Raw genomic sequence first — 24,464 nt, 5'->3', positions numbered from 1 at the left:
CAAGTGTGACCCAACCATCTTATTCACAGAGTTAATATCCAATACCCGAGTTTGGCAAAGCAAGGATACGAACAGTGCCAGCAGCACACTAGTTCCCTCCTTAGTCATTCTGGCTTTCCAGTGAGACTGTTGCACCCAAGGGACATGCATTAGATGATCAGACACAAACAAATTTGTATCTGAATGTGGTTCACAGAAGGTTACAACATTCAATTTTGGCATGGGGGGGAGAAAGGGACAACTAAGGAACATTTCAAACAAAAAGAAGAAAAAAGTCCAATGAAAAAAAATCCTTCTCTTCAAATAAGAGTCAAATTCAACTGTGAATTTGTCCAGGGTTATCATCAGAACTAAAGAAAGCAGATGCCTGTAATTAAAATCACCAAAGGATATGTGTTTTCTCTAGCAGGCTTAATATGCCATGCTCTATTTAGCTCAATTAATGGTAGTTTGGTTCAAACGAGACCTCATAACCACAGGAATATGCAGGCAGACATTCTTCATGGTCTCTTTTTTCATGTATACAAATAGCTTATTAATTAAGTATAAGACTTGAGCAAAACTAGTCTCATCCTACCACACTTCAAATTATGAATATGCTTTAAGTCTGAAGACAAAAAGCTCTTTCCTGTTTGCTGGGGTTTCTGTGGTTTACAGTCATTTTATGGTAAGCATCAGTTTGTACTTAATGGCTCCATCACTATTTAAAAGCAGCATTTTACGTTTACTTAAATGTACTAGAAAAGCCTCACTTTCTTACCCATGTGAAAGGGATCGCTGTGCACAGTTGGTGAAGGACTTCTTGTTGCTTGAAGGAAAGGATCACCAGGGACAGCTGATGAACCAAGAAAGGAACCCAGGAGGTCTGGACCAGTTTGCTTAGGGCTACTTCCAAATGGATCAAAGGCAGTGGCTGTAAAAACATATTTGAGAAAACTAATTCATTAACTTGTGCAATGAACGTGCTTCAGGGAAAAGACACTGGTGTGTGGAGAAGAAAACCTAATACCTGCAGATAACAAATAGGAGACAGCAGGTGACTATGAGAGAGCAACTGGAAAATATCAGTACCCTAGCCATATGCTAGGGGATAGAGCAAGCTATGTGGCTTGGTCACAGCAACACACTTGTTGATCCCATCTGTCTTTTCCAAAGAGAGGGGCTGAATTTAGGCGTAGTCAAAGTGAGTATTTAGATACTTAGACACTTCAGATGAAGTTTCAGCTTGCACATAGTGCCAATACATAAATGGATGGTAAGGGACAGCCTGGAGCCTGGTGCAAATCCTGCTTCCTCTCAAGAGCTGAACGCAGTCCAAGATGATCTTAGGCTGTTAAAGATTACACATGTTGAGGGTAAAAGGACCATCTTTCGGAAATAGCTTTAGAAAATAACTGGTATCTTTCCTACATAGCATCACTTGTTACAAAAATCCAGTTCATTCTCAAACTCCATTTTTGATCAATTTGTTTAGCCTGCTGTCTTTCATGTAAAAAAAAAATCCAACAAGCCCAACCAACAAAAGAAACCCCTATGAAGTCACTCCAATTCTTACTTGCCAACAAGTTTAAGGTAAAGAGTATCCCGAACAGAGATGTGGTATATACTACTGTAAGAAAGATACAATCCTGAGAAGCTATGCATTGTGTTAATAATGCTACTCATTACTTATGTTACTCATTGTTCAGGATACTTAATAAATTACTAGTCTTCACTTATCTCACAAGCTCTTATTTAAGTGTACTAGCAAACCTCCCCAAGCCTGCAGGATTTTTTTATTCTAGCTGAGAACAGAGGACTCCATAAGAGCCTTCAGGAACTGGCTGCACGGCCGTCCTGTGGCAGGTGCTACCGGTGTCAGCCCCAGCATCGTCCAAGCCTGCACCTCCTTAACAAAATGAAAAAACACCATTTCTGTACAAGAAAGTTGGCAGGTGCTGCAAATGCTTTAAGCTATTAGTTGCTGAGAAAAAGTTAAATAAGCATACTGTGCTCTTTGAATCAGGTACATGTTGATGATGTCAGCTCTTAAACTGAAACATAAAGGATTAGGCCAAACCAAACACGGGGAGGCTGATGCAGCTCAGTGTGGTGCACAGAGACCTGCTGTCAGATCCGGCCACTTGCTGGCATTTTGACTTTAGTAAAACTGACCATCTCTTCCCAAGGCCCTCAGTGAATCTGAGTAACTTAGATTGGGTTCTTCATCTGTTCACTTACATGTGATTTTTCACTTGCTCTCCTCTGTTCACTTGACCCTCCAAAAGATCCCTCTTGCTAATAGCTATTGAACCACTACTTCTGCCAGCCTGGTCTCAATCTGTCTTTGAAGAAACAAAAGATCATCTTATAGTGCCTAACCTGTCTGCAGAAAGAACAGAACTGCGCAGCCATATTTCATAGTCCAGGATCAGTATCATAGCTCCAAACTCCCTAAAGTTAAAAGGGAAATTAAATTCAAACTGCTATGGGTCTACCTGAAAACCTAAGAGGCTTTTTTTTTTTTTTAAATGAATACATATTCTCCTCATATGCATCATTGGACACATAGTAAGAGCAAACCATATGATCTCCAGTGGCCATCAGTGTAAGGAGCCAGCCAAACACTTGAGTGAGCTCCAGTAGAGACTTTAGGGAGCAAACTAGATAATCTGGTTTGTGTTCTTGACTGTGAAGACACACCAACTCCTGTCTCAGAGTAAAGGAGCTGGCTGGCCTCTTGGGATCCCTCAGAGTTCTTAATTTGCCTGAAACGATTGTACCCAAGAGGAATCCAACAGCCCAGAGCAGATCACCCAAGTGGGATTCCCAAAGCACGTGCCCCAAGTCACACGCTAGGCATAGCCACTATTACCTTCTCCTACCCTTGGGGACGGGGATGGGGATGCCGAAGCTGCGGAACGCCGAGGAGTTGACTGCACGGATCCAGGTCCCCCCACATGGAAGACCTCCTCAGCGGCGGGCTGTCCGCTTTGACTCTGGGAACTTGGCCCACCAACCCCAAACAAATCATTCAGCAAGTCTGAGTTAGAGGGAGCAGCAGTGGGCTGCGAGGGAAAACTCTTGCTCATAGGGCTACCGTCCAGGCCCAGCAGGTCCACGTCTTCAGGCGGAGGTGGTGCCGGAGGCTCTTGCTGCTTTTTGCTGTGTTTTGGTGTCCCGTGAGGCTTGTCACCGCTGGCATTACTGTGCTGACTGGAAAGGGACAAGAGTTCGTCATCTGACTGTTCGCTTTCCTCATGCACCAACGCTGCTCGATCCTCTGAGGTGGGGTGAGAGCTACTTTTGTCAGATTTCTGATCTAAACGATGATTAAAGATAAAATTAGGTAGCTGTTAGTTTTGTCATCACAGAGGTCCCGTAAAAATCAGCTTACAAGCAGAACAAAAAGCTACCGAGAATATCACAGCAGCGTTTTGCTAGATTTTAAAACAAGAGTCCTTTGCAAAGATTCACTTAGAGTCTTTGCTGGTCTGTAGTGTAAGGAGCCAGCTTTATTGATCAGGAAACAAAGACAGGGGTTAATTGACTCTCCTCAAGCCTGAAGAGTCAGCAAGTGTAACGCCCAGAGATGCAAACTGAATGAGTTTCTGGGTCAGGACCAAGCATCCAGGACGATCTGCAGCCATGCCTCAAAATCCAGGCAAAACAAGGCTCATTGTAAAGGACTAGTGACACAAACCACCCTCCTAGCTGTGCCCGCAGGGATCGCTGACACCAGGTTCCTACCCAACGCGGCACTGATGCCAGAGGAGGAACGCTGCGTTCGGCAGTGCTGTGAGATTTTCAAGATGTTCAGCATTATTAAACAGCCTCTCAAACACCCTCGGTGCTGTGTTCTCACAGCACTATATATAAAGTGCAACATTAGGAAAAAGCAGCTTAAGTTTGGTTTTAGCATCAAGGAGGCCTTGGGCGAAGCTTTACACCAGAACTATGTCAATAATTGTCATATACAGCACAAGCAGGCAATGTTTGAAGAGGACATTGTAGGAAATTAATTCCCACTCAATTGCAACAGAAGGGTGTGACCAGCAATATATTGTGATCTAATGGGAAAGACATGTTACAATCAGATCCTTCAGCCTGACTCTGTGCTCCAGGGAGGGGAGAGAAAAAAAAAAAAAAAAAGTTGTTTATCTTGTTCGAAGCATATTTTACTTTGAAGACCAAACCTGCATACCTTGCCAGCTGAGAGATGAGAAGAATGCACTCTGTCCAACATTTCTTATGTTATCCTGGGGTGAATCAGTGGGACCTCTACCTGCAGCACAGAGCACCAAATAAATAAAATCAAGCAAAACAAAGTTCAGCACACAGGTAAGCATGTAAATTGAATAAATCTGTGCAGCTTTTACCTGCCAAAGCAAGAGTGTCCTGATGCTCCTGATGAGAGGAGAAGAGAATGGTTGGATTGATATCTTTTGTTGTGAAGTTCTCCCATGGGGGAGTTAATTCGGTTTGTCTATCAGTAGACTGTATTTCTATGTCCAGTATAACATGAAAGAGCTGAGGATATTTGTCTGGAGAGTCACAGGCATCCAATTCAGGCCTAAATGGGGACAAGAGTTGTACAGTTAAAAAGGAGGGGATATTTCTGCAAAGCTGTTTAAAGTCTTTCAATATATGCATGTACACAGGCTTTTCACATTTCATCTGTGAATATTCTCCTTCTGCCTTCATAAGGCTTTTACGCTTCAGGTTTGATTAATGTTCAGCTTAAAATACTCACTTGGTGAATTTTAGTGTGGTTGTTCCCAGGGCTATGAATCCAGTATGAAATTGAATTTGGAATATTTGTGTGTTGGTCATCTGAAAAAAAAACCCCACAGAGCACCAGGTTGAACAGATACTTAAATTCATGAACTTAAAATATTTGTTTATAGCACATGCAGACAATTAAGTCTACCTGACTACCAGTTACTATATAGACTAATCATAACTGCTATATAAGCTAATCCATTCTGCTTGTTCTACAGAAAGCAGAGCTTTTTCTTCTCGACCCCAAATGTTTCCATCTGCCTCAATCCCTGCTGCTGCTGCCTCCGTATAGCTGAGTGCCTTTCACAGCAATCAGGAATATGCCTGCTTTCCCTGCTTGTCCTTATTTCTGGGATCTACCTGACACTTTAGCAATTAAATGAAACCGATACCCATTTCCACTGAATACACTGGAGCAACAGGTTTGTACCCCAGTAAAACTTAAGACCATTTCACTCACAGTAGAGGTTTCAATAAAGTGTCCTCTATACAGCAAACAGCACCAATAAATTAAAAAGAAACACATTCGTTTGTCACTCTGCAACTTGAATATTAAGGTTTCAAACATATCACCAGGAAAATGATCAAGATCCCAGATTAAAGTATCAGTTCGAGAAGGCAGCCATCCCACCCAGCTGGTTGTGAGAATCTGGGAACTGCTATGCCTGACCAGCCATGCAGCACCCATCTCCAGGGAGCAAATGAGATGGTATTCATCAAAGCAGGTGGGATAAAACTTGGTTCTTCCCTCCCATTTTGTGCTTTAAGTCACTACAATTTAAACATGTTATTTCACGGAGTGAGCCAATTAACCCTCATCACTGCAAAGGTTAATGGAGCAACTTGGCGTGTGACAACTACTCATTCAGTTCTTGCGGATCCAAATTTTCTAGTCTGACCAGACTGCATTTCCAAATTCCTCTTCTGCAATTACAAGAGCCAGAGAACAGTATTTTGAAGTCAGTCTCAAGGCCTAGAACAGCACTGACCAATATGTATTTTCACCTTCAGTGCTGCTACTATGTTATGGAAAGGAGACAGGGTGTGCTCACTCCAGCACTCCCCTATGGTCCCTCCCCATTTTCCAGTGTCTCCCATTTCTTTCATCTGCTAGTATTAAGAGGCTTTTTGGCTATGAAGAGGGTGGCTGGCTGACCAGCCTGTGGCTTAAACATTCTTTCCTATCCCCATGACTAACAAATCCACACAAATTGACTTTTTGCCCTAACGACCAAAAAAAGGTGAAGGCTGCTCTAGAGCAAGCAAAACAGGCACCATGCAGGAGCAATGGCTCAGTAAGTCATTCTAATCTGAGCAGAAGAAAATCTTCTTCCATCTTCTTAGAGTGCGTAGGTAGAGGCTTTGGTGGTGGTTTGCCCTGAGCTGGTTACTGATGGACTGTTCCTGTCTTCTACATCAGCTGGAAGGATCCTACACTCTATCAGTAGACACCATCCCCATAAAGAGATACCAGAGGCATCTTGGACTTCTCTATATGCAGTGCTTTGTTTTCACTTGGCAGTGCTCAGATTTGTGTTATGTCTACTGTCAAGTAAGGAAACTTTCATCACAAGTGCCATGTGCATTCTTAGGCCCCTTATTTAGCCATCTCTTAGTTAGCTACGTTGCCTCTACCACACGAGAAGTTAAATGAACTCCTACTTTTGCCTGAAGGCGTCCCCCAATGGTTGATCTCATATGGTAGACAGAAACAACAACATCTCCGTGGACAGTGGCTCCCAGTGGAATTAGGACTTTCCCTTCTTGCACACGGTATTCTCTTTGAGAGGAAGAGAAGGAAATGCATAGTTAAGCTCCCATCCACAGTGCCATTACCACCCATCAACAATGTCAACATAAAAGCTATCATCTCATCCAGGCCAAGCAAACAGGAGGTGCGTTCAGTGCTCTGCTTAGTGTTAGGCTTAGCTGGAACAGAAACATTCAACAGGGGAAACCAACACAGCACTGAACTACCTCTATTAAGGTATCCCACAGCATGACAACTTCAGACTCACCCTGGCCATTTATTTCAACACTAGGCACTAACTTGCAATTAATATATGCACTCCTTCATTTATCAGGCAGTCTGGCAATGAACGCAGCACAGATATTAGACATAATACAGCAAAACTCTCCTTTGCACTAAGGTCCTAAGGATGGTAGGAGATCACAGCAACTCACTTCATTCTTTCATACTCCTGGGAAGTTGTAAGGATTCTGGTTTCTCCGCTGAGAATGTCGCAGAAGGGCCGGCAGCCATTTCGTTGCTTGTTGAAACAGGGGACTGGACTGAGGGTGACTGACTTGATAGTAAGTGGTTTGCAGTGGGGAATGACAGGCTTGTCTGCTATTAGATCACAAATGTATCCTATGTATCTGCAGACAGAGAAAGCCATTACTAAAATCTCCATCCCAGGTGACCAGTTTTCATTCTGTACTTGAAGTCTGCCTTGAAATCCAGTGAAAGTGTGATTTTTTCAGAGTTCCAGGACTGGAGTTTCCATGTACTCCAGCACCCTTGCAGCTGGCACAAAAGCTACACTTCCATTTCTATTTAATTACAAGAACGAGCGCTCAAGAGGAAGGAAGTTGGCCTTTATCTCTGAGCTGAAGATCATTTCTCCTCACCTTTTAGAAGAGAAGGTGCTGAGCAATGGTTTTTCTTGTTTACCAGTAGAAGTTTGCCTTCTATTTTACATGCACATAGCAGATGAATTATTCTGTTAGTCATGTACCAAAGTACCATTATTATTACATACATAGCACTATATCTTTGGTTTGCTCTGTTAGGCAGTTTGTCCTCTGCTTAATGGAAACTGTAAAAAAGACATTTTTATGGTGTAAATGCCTGTAAGGATGAAGCTGACACAGAGAGAGGGATTCACCCAGGCCCTGTTAACTACAGGTTCGTCAGCTTTCCTGAACTAGTGAGCAAGGCTATTGTAATATTTGACTTTGTTCCTCCATTACTGTTATATCAACGTGGGTAAAATAGAAGTGGCCATAAACATCAGTTAAGACCTGTCAAAGCTAAGTACCATGGCTAATGCATGAATACTGCTCCTGCTGCAATAGGAATTCTGGAGTTTGCAGTTTGTCAGCTCCTGCCAGCGCCTTCAGGCTGCTCTGGGTGGAGAGACTGGGGCATGCAGCACATACATGCTTCAGGTCACATGCATTGTTTTATAAAATAATAGAATCATTCAAGATTGGAAGAGACCTCTGAAGATCATCTGGTCCAGCTCTCTGCTCAGAGTAGGACCAACTTCAAAGCTGTATCTCAGAATTGGATTATGCTGCTGGGGCTGATACCCAGCCAAGGATCTCCAAGGACAGAGATCCCACAGCCGCGCTGGACAACCTGTTCTAGTGCCTGATCACCACTTTACCACTTATTTCTGGGGAACAAAGTGAAACCTGAATGCCTATCTCAGCCTAGGGGCTAGGAACACATTGCCAAAACCCACAAAACAGGTACTTGGGCAGTTTTTAGTGTGAGGAATAGAGCCCCCTTGTGTAGCGTTTAGCCAGTACACTCTACCTCCTGTGAGATGGCCACAGTACAATTCCAGGTCTCTTCGTGTTCAGCAACTGCATAGCAGGGCCTGGATTAGAGAAGAGGTGACAGAAACAGAACATCGCACTGACCAGAACTGCTGAGGCTGCACGGCCATCCTGTTAAGGAAAGGGGCAAGGGGAGAAAAATGTGTAAGTATCAGAGACATCCTTTAAATTTCAGCAGAACACTCTCCACTCTTCCTTAAATCACATAAAATAATTATCCAGAAAGACTACGACTGAGAATGCAAGATAATGAGAAATTTTCAGTGCTCTGTCATTTGTTTAATGCCTAGGACTTCAGTGAGCAGCACTGGCCTGGATCAAAGCTAAGATAATATCCAGTAAGCAGCCAAAGCTGAGCATGGTTTAGACTTGTTTTGAAAGCCCAGAAGTATATTTTGTCTACAAATCTTGGTGTTTCATGGCTGTTCCCAAGCTGTAATGTTATAATTGTATTTCAAACATAGGCCTGGAACTGACAACAGGTATCAGAGTGCACCCATCCCACAGCTGCAGCAGTCATCTAATAGAAATTTAACCTAGAAGAGTCCACAAACAAAAAAATCCAGCCCAAGGCTCTCTCACCCAACACCTCCACAGCCCTCAACCTACAGACTGCTCCTGAACAAGTCTGTTTCTTTAGTGTGACTAAGGGGGAAAAATATGTTTGCTGAGCTGGAGTGATAGACCAAAAATACAGAAAGAGCAGGAGAGGATCAACATATGCCCAGTGCCCCAGGTCCCTGCTATACCCAGGAACATACAAGGTGATGAGCTGTTTGGACCATACCCCAGCTCTGGCGAGCCAAAGAAAAAGAAAAAGCCCTTCCACCACCTTCCACTAAAATCCAGGTCTGATGCCTGCTTAGTTTTGGACACATATTCACGGTGCAGCGATGAGTATGAGAACCTGCTCGGTACTACCAGAGTACCATGTCACCCAGCTCATCTCCCACTTGTCCGAGGGGATGGAAGATCCCAGAAGTCAAGACTCATTTACAAGGAAGAAGTGGGAAACCTACTGCCCCATCAGGCAGGCACTCACCCTCAAAGTCTGAAACAAGTTAAAAGTTATACAGGCTCCTCACAATTACTTATTTCAGGCACCTTTTAGGCACTCCAGCCATACCGTAGGATTTGCCATACCAGAGCTGACCCAGACCCCAGTAGCCCGCTGAGGCTGACCACATGCTCGAGGTTGACAGGCTATCTGCTTTTTTTAAGGTTTAACCCCTGCCAATTGCTTCTGGAAAGATCTCTCTACTAAGTCATCTTCTGCAGGCTTCTTAGAAAGTGTTGAAAAGGACTCCCTGTCCTTTACAGCATTATCCTGATATTCATTACACAAAGGACAGTAAAGGAATTTGATTCTTGAGCTAGATTTTCAGGGCTGGAGGCATCAAATGCATCTTCATCTCTGTTTGAGTGGAATTTATATCCTGCAGCCACTGGCTGTACTGCACAAGGCAGAAATGCCAGACTCGTATGTAAGGTCTGTGCAGTTTTGGATCAGTCATTTCCTCCGTTCCTTCCAGTGTATGCTGATCAGCACTGACCGACTCCTGAATCTAATTTATGCTCTAGGAGCAAAACAGAACTCTCCTTTTGTGCGTTACTGTCAATATTAAAGGTTGTATGGGGTAGATTACAAGTTAGTCATACAGAATCACGCCACTGTCATGCATCCCATCTACACGTTGCCCAGTACCAAACAACCCTTACGGGGGACTTAGCAAGTGTTTCAGCTGTGGTGCACAGAGAGGAGCAGAAGGCAGCTGGACTTCTTCAGCCAGGCCTGACCGCAAGACACTTCAACAATCTCAGTTTCACAGTTCAACAAAACTCCAAGCTATGTGTTTTCTCCCCAGCATCCATCAGTAACCTTCAGTCTAGAGGCTGCATTTTGTCCTGCGACTACTTACAATAAAATGCAATGCCACAGCACGCTGACAACTCTTACAGTCGGTTCTCAGGTGAAGTTCAAACCTTTTTGCTACTCGTCACCTCTAGCAGTCCACTGCTAGAATGATTGTGACCTCTCTTGCTTTGCATTCCTGCTTCTTGCTCAGTGTTAGGTCTTCCAGCTTAGCTATGTAGCCGCACATGGAAGATAACATCCCTTTCTATGGTGGTCCATTACATTTATTACATTTCTTTTTCTTTTAAAAGTTGTCACCGTCCTTGTACACAGACTCCAGACATGCAACGTGCAATACGACTTATGACTCATAGGTCTAAAAATCTGGTTACTTTCTGGTGTACTTACCATGCAGTGGATGACACACACATTTTTGGGGTTCTGCTGTAGCCAGTTGTGCATGTTCTTACAGACGGCGTAGAGGTTGTGCAGACTGGGCGCTTGTCGTACTGGCCAGCTACATTCGGATACCTACAGGAATCACAGGATGAACAAAAGCCAGCTTCGTAAGAGCATTAAGCAAGGCATGCTTTTACAAATGCTTTCTGCCAAGAAATGTACTTCTCTTTTACAACCTAGAGTTATGTGCTTGAAAACTACTCCATCTCTTCTCATGCATAATTCTGCTCCATGACTTTCATGAATTATGAAGAGACAAACAAAAAAAGAATTCTCAATTAAATAACATAATATTGATCTATTGTCACTGACTATACATTTTAAAAAATTTACATTCCAAGTCAGATTATCTTGAGTGGCCTTTCATAACATCCCAGTCTCGCAGCAGCGCATTTATTTCTGCTATGTCTAAAGCCTTTGTACAACTTATCCTTTGAAAATCAGTGCTATAGTTTTCAGGGAAACTGAGCATCTCTTGACCTTGGTCATTTTGTGTCATAGGATTTTCAAGCCCTGTTTGACAGATATTACACTGACGAAAGAGAAACTTCTGTTAATAAAAAAACCTCCATACCTGAATAAGTATAGTTAAGACGTGAGCCAGAAAAATGAATGACTTCTTAGAGCTAAAAAACCGCAAATCCTAAAGTATGCCTATTTACTATTCATCGATGTACTAGTTCCGAGTCATAACACTTATCTCAAAAACAGTCCTTGCAGTCTCAAACAGCACATCAAATAGCTCTCTACAGACATCTCCATTTCATCTGGTATTAGTTGAAATATCTTTTTAAAGGACATTTCTGACTAGAAGAAATGTAAAGGCAAAACATCATGAGGCTTGTCCTCAGACAAAGAGCTGGTTCTCTCTCTCGGCTGACATTTGGATCCTGCTTAATGAGAACCAGGGGCAGGAAGGAGATGGTTTGCCCAGATGTTCTTAAACAGCCATATGATTTCCATACCTGACCGTTTCATCTCTCAGAGGAAGAAAGCGCTCTAGGTTTCATAGAACTTGTATTTAAGGTTCTCCCTTACATACACCTGCACAACATCTCACAGCAGAAATGGGAATCCTGACTCCATCTGGAGAACTACCAAGCTGTGTTTTCTCTCCAACGAGACCCAGAGGATACAGGGACAGAGCGAGCAGGCAGCGCTGCCTAACCCAGCGCATCCGTCCTGCTGCCAGCCTTCCTGAGCTGGCAGACCTCTGCTTAACACTTGGGACATTTTTCTCTGATCTAATGTCTAATTAGATACTTGTCTAATTAGACTCGTGAAGGCTTCTGGTCCCCACAGTATCCTGAAATTCAGCTGTGCACTTGGTGAGCAAGCGCAGGTTTGCACTGTAGAAGCTACCCAGTAAGTCAATCAGTGCTCAAGCTTTGGAAGGCAGTGAACGCCTGTTCCCTATTTTTCCTCTCTGCAGCTTTCTCCTCATCCCCCATCTTCTCCTGTCTCGAGAGCTGTAGTTTATTTCATTCCGTCACATACACTGTTTTCCCTTGCCTATTCCTTTTCTGCGCATTTTCAGGAAGGGCCGAGGGGGCACAAAACACCCAAAGCTTCATGACGAGTAACCCCCAGTGCAGGAACAGCCAGCGTTAGCTTTCTGTTCCGCAGACCTGACAGTGCACGCACTGCTGCATTTATGGGGCCATTGTAAAATCTAAATTACAGAGCAATCATAAACATTTATTCAAGTCTTTAATATAGCCAGAGTACCGATGCCATAAGTGACACATTATTTTATATTATCACATCTATTATTTTATATTAAGCAAAAGTCTCCTCCTCCCAACCCCAACTACTTTTGCAGCAGGCTTCTGGAGGCACAAGATCCACTCGCAGTTAGACCACCAAAACACAATTCAGATTCCAAGTGGCTGTTAAAATTAATAGGACCAGTGACCCTTTCACTGACGATTTTCAGAACAGACCTCACAATAACACACTGTCAAGCATCTGGAAAAGCCATTACCACTTATCAAGTAAATAATATACATTTCCCCAACAATCCATAATTATATATTTACTTTGCCTATAATTACACATCTGCCTGCTGGTTCGCAATTAGGAAATTAAATACGCCCTATGTAACATTTCATTTATCTCAAACATAACCTCACCACCACCCATGAAAGACAACCTTACAGAAAAGTAACAGAAATTCTTCTAGAGCTTCGGAAATAAGCAGCCAGCGCTTGTTTTACTTTAGCAGTAGGGCAGCACCAGTCAAGAACGTGACCCATTAGGGACTTTGAAGTTTGGTTTTGTTGTTTACCGCTAGATTTGAGTTACATGTTTTCAAACTGCTCACGCGTCCTTGAGCGGCCGCGAGCTCTCCTCTCCTGCTGGGGAGGCAAGCCAGGGAGGAGAACAGAGCACAACCAGACCTGAGCAGCAGGTTTTAGCGTTCATAGTCCCCTCTTCTCCTCAACAAACCAGGCGCTTGGGGTTTCGTGCCCTGCACAGCCACGTCAGGGCAGGAAAACGGCCCAGCAGGACATTAACTTTCATGTCCCTCCTGTGCCTCTATGCAGCAAAGTGACCTACTTTGATCTTAGGGGAAAAAAAAGAAGTTTTAAAGATAGGAATTAAAAAGCCTTTCACTTCAGAGAACAAGCATGTGGCTCGAAATTTCAGCTCATCTGGCATCCTCATCCAGAAAATACTCTTAACATGATTTTACCTCCTTGATAACCCATTAGTATTTTTACCCCAATATATAAGAATTTCAACCTCATATTTATAATTGTTTCATCTGATCTCATGTATTGTGTTGAGCACATTCTGTTTTCCTGAAAAGTACTTGGAGTCAGTGTTTCTTAGCCCATAACCTGAAAGTACAATATTTTATTAAAATATACATCATTTTCTTCCTGTGTGTGTCAAGGCAATAGCTTACAAAGCACCTAGTCATACTTTGAGAGTGACATATAAAGTCATCTGTTAAGCTGTTGGGTCAGGTAGGAGCTAAAGCACAGGGGATGGAGGAGTTATGGCCAGGTCAAGCAATATACCAACAGATGTTTAATGCTGGGCTTTCAAAAGTAGATCTGTCTTTCCTCTCCCACCAACAGCAGCAGTGAGGCACCAGAACGAAGCGAGACAGAAGATTCAGAGCCCTTGATATATTTTGATTAGTGTTTTCCATTCATTTACTTATATTTGAAGTCATGGCTGGTTACTGATTGCTGCTGAGAAATGTGCTTCAAACGTGACTGAGTGATTTCTGGTGATCATAGCAATTGCTGAAAATAGATTCAGCTATACCTCAAATTAAAATGAAACGAGGCTTATGCAGCATGAGATTCACTTTCCCTGACGGAGGGTTAAGCCTGGGCAACAAAACCCAAGAAATTAAAAAAAAAATTAAATAAAAAGAAAAACCATCACTCCCTTGTGGGAGAGGGAAAGAACAGGAAGTTTTCTGAAAGATTAGATCTAATCTTGCATTTCAACAGCAGTATTTTGTAGAGATTTCCTCTAAAAGCCATTAATGAACCAGAGCCTTGCAATGCTCCCGTATGCTGTTCTGGTTTTAGAGAAGGAAACTGGGGCAGAGAGTGGAGGTGGGTTTTTAAAATCATACACTAATGGAAGAGCCAAAATGCCCCCTCGATCCAGTTTCCAGTCCTGTGCTTTGCCTGCTAAGGGCTCCTGGTTGATTAAAGCACAACTGAAGGACTGTTCAACATGAAAATAATCTTCCTTCTTCTATTGGTAATTTCATTCAAAGAGCTTTCGTTTTACTCCTTATTTCTCTGCAGCAGCTTCTAACAGCTACGTAGGAGCCAAGGGCAGCACAGGCTCAACTTCGGAGCCTATGCGAGTAAGTTGCATTGCACTAACACAAGCATTATGCCCTGAACATTCCAGCTCTTTAATCCCCGTGGTCCCAGACATCAGCTAAAAGCCAGAAACGACTGCAGCAGCTTAGAAACACCTATAATTCCTTTTTCATCTTCTTACATTCTGCCACGCTCAGGATAGACAGAAGTAGAACCCAGTGCCCCTTTTCCCAAGAAGTTTCACCCCCTGCTCTTGTTAACCCCGCGGAAAACGCTCACCCGGTTGTGAAACTTGGCACTGCGATAATACTTGGGTGACAAGTTGAAGACTGTGTAGTGGTCAGGATGTCTGGAATCCAAAAACGTCCGTACATCTTCAATGTGGTTCCTGAATCCCAGCTCAACGCCTTCAGCGGGAAAGGACATCACTAGAAACGTAAGAAGCAGCCAGGGTGAGCGTGCACCGCAACGTGTTTATGGACTTCTGAGCCCTGGGATACTACAAGTTGTATTTATCCGATAAGTAGTACTTACCTATGATTCTTGAGGTAATGTATGAAATATCTAGCTCCCCCTTGGTGTAACTAAAAGAAGACAAAGTAGGAGACAGACATTATGCACATATTTACAGAAGACAGCACATTAGAGGAACCAGGAGAAGAGTGTTTTAGCACAAAGATCTACTTATGACAGAAGGAAAGAACAATCTTAAAACTGATTCTTTGTATTTTGTCATCATGCCTTAAGAAGAGGGTGCAAACAGCTTCCTGCAGACAGCGACCCAGCCGTCCTTTCTACATACACAATTAACTGGATGCAGAAGCTTGCAAGAAAGGTCCCTTTTCCCTTTTGTCATTAATTTTCAGTGCCAGTTTTCAGGAGAAATCTCCAGTAGTTTGCCACTTTGCAGATCCCTCAAAGCCTCTGAGGTCTTGCCTGCATTAAATTTCTTTAATTTATTGTAGCCCCATCTCGCTCAGAGGCAGGCAGAGTGCCAAGCACAGGGAACACCCCCAGCAGAGGTAGCCACAGCAAAGTCACCTCAGCTCTTTCTTCTACTCAAAAGGTGGCTGTAGTGAAGGGAACAGTTGCATCAGCAAGAAAAGTCTCCTTGCACAGCAAAGGGAAGGCATACAAAATGAGCCAATTTTCAGTGACAAAATATTTTAGTGGCGGCTGAGTAGAAGGACCCCACAGGGGTCAATGAAAGAACCAGAGACCAAGTGCTCCGCTTTCACTGGGGGGTGCTTTTCCAGATTTCAGGACATTGATGCTCACTTACTATGAAGCTTAGAGTTTTTTACTTTGTTTTTTCTGCTTCCTTGAGGCCAAATACCAATTATGAGACAGAATCAAAGTAGTCACTTGTGATTTTCACCTCTTTCCCCCATTAGGTTAGCTGGAAGTTGTGCTGCGCTAGTTAAGGCGGCAGCTCAGGCTGGCACTTTGCAGCTAGAGATTTTACCTGCATTAGGCAGCTTCAGCTGTACTGTACCTGGCAACAGATTGCATGACCTTTGAAGATGTATCCTTCAGGGTATCCTTCAGGTTATCCTTCAAATTGCTGAAGAGTCTCCCTGCTCCTCCTTTCACCATATCTAGCAATCCTCCCCCATAGCTGGACTCCATGTCTGGTGACGAGGCACCTTCAAGTACAACAAAACCAAAGCCAACATCACTTCTTTGGAACAAATCCACAGCGCCAACCAGCCCGCTGCTCTATTCAGACCAAACGCTGCTGCGTATCAAGCGTAGGGCAAAAGTAGTTTTACTTAAACTCATGATTTTCTAGATATGAGAGATGGCACGTTCTGGCCAGCTGGGCTCAGAAACCATCACCGACTCTCAGCGGTGTATGCAGGTTGACTGTTTAGTATCAGTACAATATGAACAACCGCCATACAAGCTCCCTCACCTCTCAACCCAACCCAAAGCAAGACCAGCCCTTCAGCATGCAGCTAATTTGCAGATCATAACCAAGACAAATCAACAACCACCTCCACAGGGGTAAGAAAAAGGCACTAGTATATACAACAGCTCTTCAGCCTGTCACAGCTGCCAGTTTGACTGCAGCTGGACGACTAAAGGTTGTCCTGTGACTATCCATTTCTATGGAAATAGGAGAAGTCAGAATGATTTTAAGTCACTTAAGAGTCCAGTTAAATTTGCTTGAGTAGAAGAAGATAAAAGTTTGGGGTTTTTTTTGGTGAGAAAAGAAAGAAGCTCAGAAATTAAGCTTTCCAGCTGAGAATGAGAACCTTTTTGGATATTTGTATGTTTGCAGCACTTAGTATAGGACTTAGCAATTGCTAAGGCTAAAGCAGAGCAGGGCTGACCTCCTTGGTAAGCCTTTTCTTCACAGCTTGACATGACACGAAGCCTCAAAGTCAATAGGAGACTAAACACAGACCAAGAGCCATTTAAAGTGTTATTTTGGTGGACTATGATATGTCCCTACACCTCAGGCGTTATTCTAGTATAATTGCAAAATGCAAACTATTCCACTGTCTTAAGCAAGAACTGATTTGTTCTGCCTTATTATAGCAGTGCTGTGTTAAAAGCATCATTCTTAGAAAAGTAGAAGTATAATAAATTGGATGTAGACTCAAGTAAATGTGGTTTTGTTTTACTGCAGAATTGAATTGTTAGACACAAACCTAGTAAAATGATACTTTAACTCCTTATTAGCTACAAATTAAGCTCTTGACTGCTTGAAAATTGCTTTCTGTTCACTAGGCCTCAACTATTTTGATCTTAGCAAACTTTAACTACATTCCTTTAATTATACATTTGTTATCTCATTATGTCAGATTAGTCAGAAGACCTAGATCCTCTAGCACAGCAAATTAAGCAACAAGCAACCTATGTAAATGCATGCCACGCTCTCAGGTAGTCTCATAATTGAGATGGTATCTGCTAAAGGTTGCCTTTCCCAGAGCACCTGGAAAGTCTGAGAACATTGTTCCTGCTGTAGAGCCATGGGACAGCTGATTTGTAAAATGAACATGCTGGTCATTATTAATTACTCTGGCACCCAGAAATAAGGAAGTTTTATCACAGTTAAGGCAGGCTGGGGGCATTGTCAGTGCTCATTATACATTTTGCAAAGAGATCTTAGAGATATCACTTCTCTGGTTCTATAGCACGTCCAAGAGTGGTGTTAGACACACGCTACTGAAATATTGCTCACATAATCATCATTACCAAAAGAAATATTCTACAGGAATTCAGACTATTAAGAAACATGAAAAAAAACTACATCTGAAAAAGCTCCTACTGATTTACTCTGTAGATTACCAAACCCATTTAAATGGCATTCACTCTTTCAAACCCAGTGTGAGCTATCAATAAATATATATCTTCAAACGGGAAACTCCATTGGTAAAGTGATGCTATTTATGCCCCTATGCACAGAGGGTGCTTAATGCACTCTGATGTGGTCGTGAGCCACATGCACATGATCCATGTGCTAGACCAGTAAAATTAGAGGCCATCTCTTCTCCCTTGCACTCTGCCAGCTTCAGAACAGAAGATGCCTTCTCAAGTCACAGGAATATTTCTTTTGCCAAACCACTTGCAAGTATCTACTTCAAGTATTATTAAAAAAATAAATAAATAAAAATCAAAGTAGCTCATTGGCTTCCAAGTATGGAATCAGTGTTTGATGTCTCTTCAAAAACTTTGCTTTTGTATTACTCCGTGCTAGAAAAGCCAGGGGTGGAAGGAGGAGGTGATGTTCAAAAGGTACTTCCAGTTCTGCAGGTCAACTTTTAAAAGAAAGGAAGGCAGAAAGGTAGTAACTTGGAACAGAGGAAAGAGGGCAAAGGGATCAGAGGACCAATGGTACTGGACAAATTTTATTGCTGGAAATCCTGTAGGAGAGCAACAGAAGAGCTTCAAGAGTATGGGAAGCCTCAAATCTTTAGAAATCAACCCTAAGGAGGGGAGGGGGGGGAGGAGAAACAGAAAGAGAATGAGAATTTCACTGTATTTCTAAAAGAAGCAGCAGCAACAATTAATTCCAAGTTTCCTACATACACAAACCAGGGAGACAGAAAGGATGGCTAATGAAGAAATGCAAGCTAGTGCTACTTAACCAAAAGCACAAAACTAGTATTTAAGATTTAACATGAAGCAAGTATTATTTAGCTATTGGGAAGCTATTGAGGAAGCTTACAACGTAGCAGCACTTGGTACTATACCAGGTGCAGCAATTTGCTCAGGTGTCTTTTAGTCACTGGATGGAGAGCAGCATCCTCAATGCTGACAAAGACAGTCTTTCTCAGTTACTGGGAACCATACGGTCTTCACAAACTGTTCACAGAAGAACAAAATAAACACATTCAGAGGCTCCTCTGCTAGGCAGCATCTCCTACAAAGCATAAAGACGTATAAAGGAGCAGAAAGGGTTAACGCATTAACACACAAACATGACAATATACACAGAAAATCCACGAGAACATAAAAAAAGGGTAGCTTGCCCCTGCATTTCTTGCTGAATAAAGCATTTCTGTGCTAAGCCCCTCTCGTAACGGGAGACCTTCAGAGCTACTGCAGACCTTTCCAAAGGACGGCTGCGGTTCCCTGGGCCACGTGCAACAGCCGCTGGAACAGGGCACCAGGACAGGGAGGGCTGAGCCCCACGTCCCACACACCTCCTGTGGAAATCAGCCACCTTGCCGGGCATCACGTACCACTGCCACTGCATGTCCCTGAACCATGCTCAGAGACAGCAGTCTTCATAGGTTTGTTTTTCTTGAGCGTACAAGTCCTGAGAACAGCACGGTTGAGTTTTCCCTCAAGCACGCTGGCCCACCTGCAGAGGGCTATGACCTATTCCGCGGCAGAAGAAGGACCAAGGACACTTGCTGAGTCTGAAGGGATGAACCCGACGTTGATCCCTCTGGGAGCCCGGCAGGACAGAGGTTCAGGTTTCACCATGCAGATAAGGTGATCACGCTAGCTCGGTCAGGATATTGAGTTAGCAGCGTATTGGCATTTCCCTGCTCAGAAAGATCTTCCTACCAGAGCTGGGTGGTAAACCCAGAAGAGAGGAATAGTTCTCTCCCTTCACACAAGGGCAAAAGGCACGTTTTATACTACAACAAAGTGCCCGAGGCACACGATAGCCCCTTCCTCCCCTCCGTCCCACCAGGAACTGCATCCCACGTGCACATCTGTTTATGCTGCAGCCAAAGCTAAATTTAACACTCACAGACCCCACACAAGCTCCAAAAGCATCTTCTGCTACGGCAGAAGCAGGAGCTTGCAAGCTTGTCTGCACAGAAATAGTTCGCTGCTAGTGAGCGACGCGGGAGCCTGCCACGTGGCTCAGATCCCAGTTTTCAGCATATTATTGCAGAGCAGTTCAGGTAACATTGACCATGGGTTGAGCTGCTGTCTGGAAGTCTCATGATGGAGAATTAGTCTCTATGTATATGAGATGTGTCCCGTTCCTTACACGGCAAGAACTCTTTTATTAACCCAGTTATTGGATATTCCCTGAAAGGCTTAGTGCACTTCAGAGACATGCTTCTGACCTGTATTTATAGCACAGGTTTCAGAGGGATCGCTTGCTAACGGCAGCCTTTTCATTTCCTAATAAAGGAACTTTTCATGTAGCACTTTTACTGCTCCGTGTGCCCTGCAAAGCTTGCCCGAGATGCATGGGACGGCTCTTCTTGAATAGCTCTGTTTGTTAGGCGATGGCAACGATGATCTCCTCACCAAAGCGCTTCAAGTCAATGGAGCAGTATGGAAAAGAGACAACTTCATCCATTCGGTTGACAAGTTGAAGTTTGTACTTGTTCTGGCTGAAGGTACTTGCTCTGAGTTAATGCCTGCTCTGAGAAGGGACTATTCTGCCTTCAGAATAAACCTCCAGCAGCCACCAAATGAAGCATCAACCTACTGCATCACCTCACAAAACTAAGATATGTCCCATAGTAGCGTTCCTATCACAGTCCTTTCTCATCAGAAGCCAAAGGGTGGCAATTCTCTGGACAGATTACAACTGAAGGAGCCTCTGCTAACAGCACCAGCCTTGTGCTGTACGGCATGGGAGCTCGAGAGGGTAGAAGTCTTCATTAAAGCACTTCAGCTCTCTCCTTGCTCTCTAGCTAGTTTTACAGAGCATCAGGAGAAGGATGTGCAACGCAGGAGGAGAACTTCTCTTCCCAAGGCAAAGAGACTGCGGAGACACCGCAGCAAACGCTGCATCCCTATAGACATGTCCCACCGCAGCGGGTGCACAGCTTCGGAGGAGAAAGCTGTAATCACCAGGGAAGTTCAGAAGGATGCAATCCTGTACGGGAATGGCTGAGCAGGGCTCCTCCGCCTGCTGTCCCACCGCGACCTGCTCACCAAAGGCACAGGCGTTGCACCAAAGCGACGTGAAATGCTTTAGCAGGACAGCTTTGGGGTGCTGGGACCTTAAGGAGAGACTAATACTCATCGATACTGCCAAAAGAGACCCGCTGTCATCTGTCTTCCCTTAGTAGAGCAAAACCATCAAAGTGTATATATTAACCAAACTAGGAAACTCATCTTCTGCACACGGACAAAGAAACGGCGCTGTACACAGAAGGGAAATACCTCCCTCCTCCTGTACTCCCACGAAGGACCACATCGCCTCAACTCCTCTTGCTGCATCCCACAAATAGTGTTTGTGCCTAGTGCCAAAAGCCAAGACACTTAAACCGGTTCTGTTTTAAAGGCTGGGGTTTGGGGCCAGAAATGGATGAATTTAAGCAGGTACAACCCTACCACTCTGCCGCTACCTGATGCAGATGCTCACTACTTGAGACAAGCAAGAAATACCCAATTTGGAAGCTTTCCCTGCAAGATCTGCACACCATGGCCTTCGTCTGCCTGGGGGGTCCCGGAGCACCAGCCCCCTCAGGCAACCCACAAACCCTACAAACCACAGGGCATGAATTCCACCTCTCCAGAGAATTAAGAGGGAAATGAGCCGACATTTAAAAGGCATTTAAGACTGTGCCAGTCTGAATATTTATGCTGATGAAGCAATACTTAGCTTGAGAGCAGGGAGGTGAAAGCAAGATGTCTAGAAATTGAAGATCAGGCAGTGAAGTACTGAGTTTCATAGGTTACTTAGCAAGAGTAAATAGACCCTTTTTGCCTGCAAAGGGCAGACAAAAAGTAGACATGAAACCATAGGAAAGGAAGCAGGTTTACCTCAGTCTGCCCAGACTATATGTAATAGTATCTTCAATGCCAAACTATTTTTTGGTTCTTTTTTTTCCTTTTTATTTTTTTTGGTGTTTTTTTTGTTTGTTTGTTTAGATAGCTACTGGCTGTGCTCTCTATAGAGATGGAGCAGGGAAAGAGCTAAACCTTCCCCGTTCTTCACCACGGTTCTTCTCTAAAAAAAGCATTAAAGCTTTCATCTCCCACCTTCCCAAAAAAGAGGTTAATTTGGGAGCATTAAATGCTCTTCTGTATTCTCTTTCCACGGTACCGCAAAAGCCTGACACTATGATGAGAAAAAACTTGTTAGCTGTGGTGTACATGTCCCACATTCCACATTTCTGGAAGTTTTTAGCCACTCATCGCAGCTGTCTCCCTCCCCACAAAGTATTTTTGGGACAGGGGGGTTGTTTGCTTGTCTTTCCCCCCCAGACTGTTAACAAGGCATGGCGTAAAAAGGGAGCAAGGGATGTGGCGGAGGCTGCCCTGTGCCTTGGCAGAAAGGGCCCTTTTAAAGGTCCCCGAACTGAAAGAAGTTGAGCTGTTGTTGTTGTGGCTTCAGCAACAAAGCCTGAATTGTTTTTAAGGAACACTCAGCAAAAAAAGATACTATTTGTGCTTCTGCCCCCCCCAGCCCCAGCAGCCCCGCCAGCCAGCGGAGGAGCAGCCGCAGCTCACGTTCCTCCCACACGCAGCTCTCCCAGCAAAGCCTGTGTAATGCGGGATGCGATTTCACGCCGGCATTAAGGGATATAAAGCCAAGCTGCCGTGGCCCCATCGTCATATTTAGGCGCTTTACCTCGGCATTGCACAAGAGCCCCCGCAGCGTGCGAAGGGGAGGATGAGCAGCCCTGGTGCAGGTGCCCCTGACACAACATTATTAGAGCACCCTCATATAGGCACATCACATTTGGAGGGGTGTATGTGGGCAAAAAAACCGGCCAGCCAGCCAAGCCGACCCAGGCAGAGCACAGTCCCCACATCCCTGGGTGCCCTCAGCATCCCCAGCTCCTGCCGTTCCCCACACCGAGTCTCTCTCCCATGCTCAGCACTTTGTTTCTCAGGGGATTGCAAATCAATCTGCAGACATTACTGGAAGAGTTTAAACTGCCGTTTCAAGGGGGAGGGTGACAGGTATTTCTAAAGGAAAATCTCTGAGCAGGTGGCTCCTTTGAATCCAGTGATAATTGATAGCGTTTAGATCCGAGTGCTTCATTTGTCAAAGACGTTTTTAAGATCCCAGCACCCTGAAGCCCAATACTCCCTAACCATTCCTTCCAGCACTTAGGTCTCTTCTGGACAGCTGAGCTTTATCACATTTAAGCAAAGACCCTAAAACAGCTATGCTATTATATGCACTTACATCCTCTCCTAGATGAGTTGTAGCCCAAGTGTCATAATTACATCAACTTTTTAATAGGCACGGAGTGGTGGGTTGCAAAGGGCCTGGGGAGAAATCAGCAGCAACAGAGGCAGCTAAAATAGTGACAAAAAGGCATGTGCAGGAAAGGAGAACGCTTCTACAAGTTCCTCAGACTCACACAGACCCTGAAGACTGATTTTTTTTTTTTTCCTCCTTTTTTTGCTACCAGCCTCATCCGTCCCTTCCTCTACCGCTGTCCCAGATTCCTGGTAGAGTTAGATACCCTACAAGGCTAAGCACAGATATCTTAAAGTGTTATTCTATAAAAATAAACAGCGAAGCACATGCAGATTAGAACCGCAGGACAACAGCAGCAGAACAGGCTCCCACCATTTGATAACACTGTTGTCAAGACCCCCAAACCCAGGTTTCACTCCTCCTGATGTTTTAAAACACATAGGGGAGGCATGCAAGTGGAAGGCTGCTTTAGCAAGCATAACCCCCAAGAAAAGAGGTTAAAGCCCACAGGAATGACTTCAGCGTGGCCAAAGGGAAGTTTAAGATCAGGTTATAAAGATGTTTGGACTTTAAGGGCACAGGGAAGCAGGAGATGCACTACAAACCAAGGAGCCTAACGCAAGGTAAGGGCTCATCAGATCACAAATCACTCGAGATTATAAGCTCACCCCCAAAACCACACAGTTTGGCAATAAATATATTAACTATGAGTCTGCTTAAGACAAAACCCAGTGGTCCTTAAGCAGGAGGGGAAAGCTGGATTCAGCGTCGGTGAGTCTCCCCCAGAACATAGCCAGCTCTAACACAGGGGGTAAACCCAGAATATTTCTTTCCTGAGCAGGCAATTAGGATAAGACAGAGGCAGTAATACAAACTGCAACTGTATAAGCAATACTTGGCGAGGTTGGGAGAGGATGGGCTACAGGAGGTAAGCACAGAAAGTTTCCAGCTTTCGGGAGGCAATGACAGGCAGCTGCCAAAGCCACTGCTCCCCACTCCGTATCTGCCCCTTCGGGCGTAAGGACCGGTTCAGTGCCCGGAGGGTTCAGCACAGACCCATCCTGTGGCACAGACATCCCAAGTATTAAGACATCTTCAATAATTTACTCAAGTGAGGGAGTAGTCAGGGTTTTTGTTGTTGTTGTTTGGGGGTTTTTGTATGTTTCTTTGGTGATTTTTTTTTTTTACTGTAACTTTCCAGCAATTAGCTGGCACTGCACCTCTCCAGACCTTTTGCCTGGAATAGATTGAAACTGCCTCAAGACCCAAAATTGCATTACTACCTGCCCGAGAACTTCTTGGCAGCTTTACCTCTAACAGAAGGGTCACCCCATGTTGTTCTGCCCTTCTCACTCCCAAAAGCTATGAGCAGCCTTTCCAGACGAAGTTAGGCTGGGAAAATAAAGCCATTAGAAGCTTACAAGGGGCTCATATA

The 24,464-nt window shown here is 44.1% G+C and overlaps 1 protein-coding gene across 4 annotated transcripts in view; it reads right to left on the bottom strand.

The window, feature by feature from the left end:
- DNAJC6 (DnaJ heat shock protein family (Hsp40) member C6) overlaps positions 1-24,464 on the bottom strand; it is a 51,700-nt gene that overhangs the window by 9,141 nt on the left and 18,095 nt on the right. For all 4 annotated transcript variants that reach the window (XM_075037310.1, XM_075037308.1, XM_075037307.1 and 1 more), the window contains 12 exons: positions 15,935-16,085; positions 14,974-15,023; positions 14,719-14,867; positions 10,592-10,714; positions 8,306-8,439; positions 6,946-7,140; positions 6,424-6,541; positions 4,733-4,812; positions 4,359-4,552; positions 4,184-4,264; positions 2,855-3,301; positions 761-913 (listed from right to left, as the gene is read on the bottom strand). In XM_075037310.1, coding sequence (XP_074893411.1) covers positions 761-913; positions 2,855-3,301; positions 4,184-4,264; positions 4,359-4,552; positions 4,733-4,812; positions 6,424-6,541; positions 6,946-7,140; positions 8,306-8,439; positions 10,592-10,714; positions 14,719-14,867; positions 14,974-15,023; positions 15,935-16,085 — 1,875 coding nt within the window. The remainder of the gene's footprint in view (positions 1-760; positions 914-2,854; positions 3,302-4,183; positions 4,265-4,358; positions 4,553-4,732; positions 4,813-6,423; positions 6,542-6,945; positions 7,141-8,305; positions 8,440-10,591; positions 10,715-14,718; positions 14,868-14,973; positions 15,024-15,934; positions 16,086-24,464) is intronic.

Source organism: Buteo buteo, chromosome 10 (assembly GCF_964188355.1).
Source record: "Buteo buteo chromosome 10, bButBut1.hap1.1, whole genome shotgun sequence".
NCBI classification, from domain to species: Eukaryota; Metazoa; Chordata; class Aves; order Accipitriformes; family Accipitridae; genus Buteo; species Buteo buteo.
The sequence above is the reverse complement of the archived record's forward strand: the minus strand, read 5'-3'. Positions and strand labels throughout refer to the sequence as shown.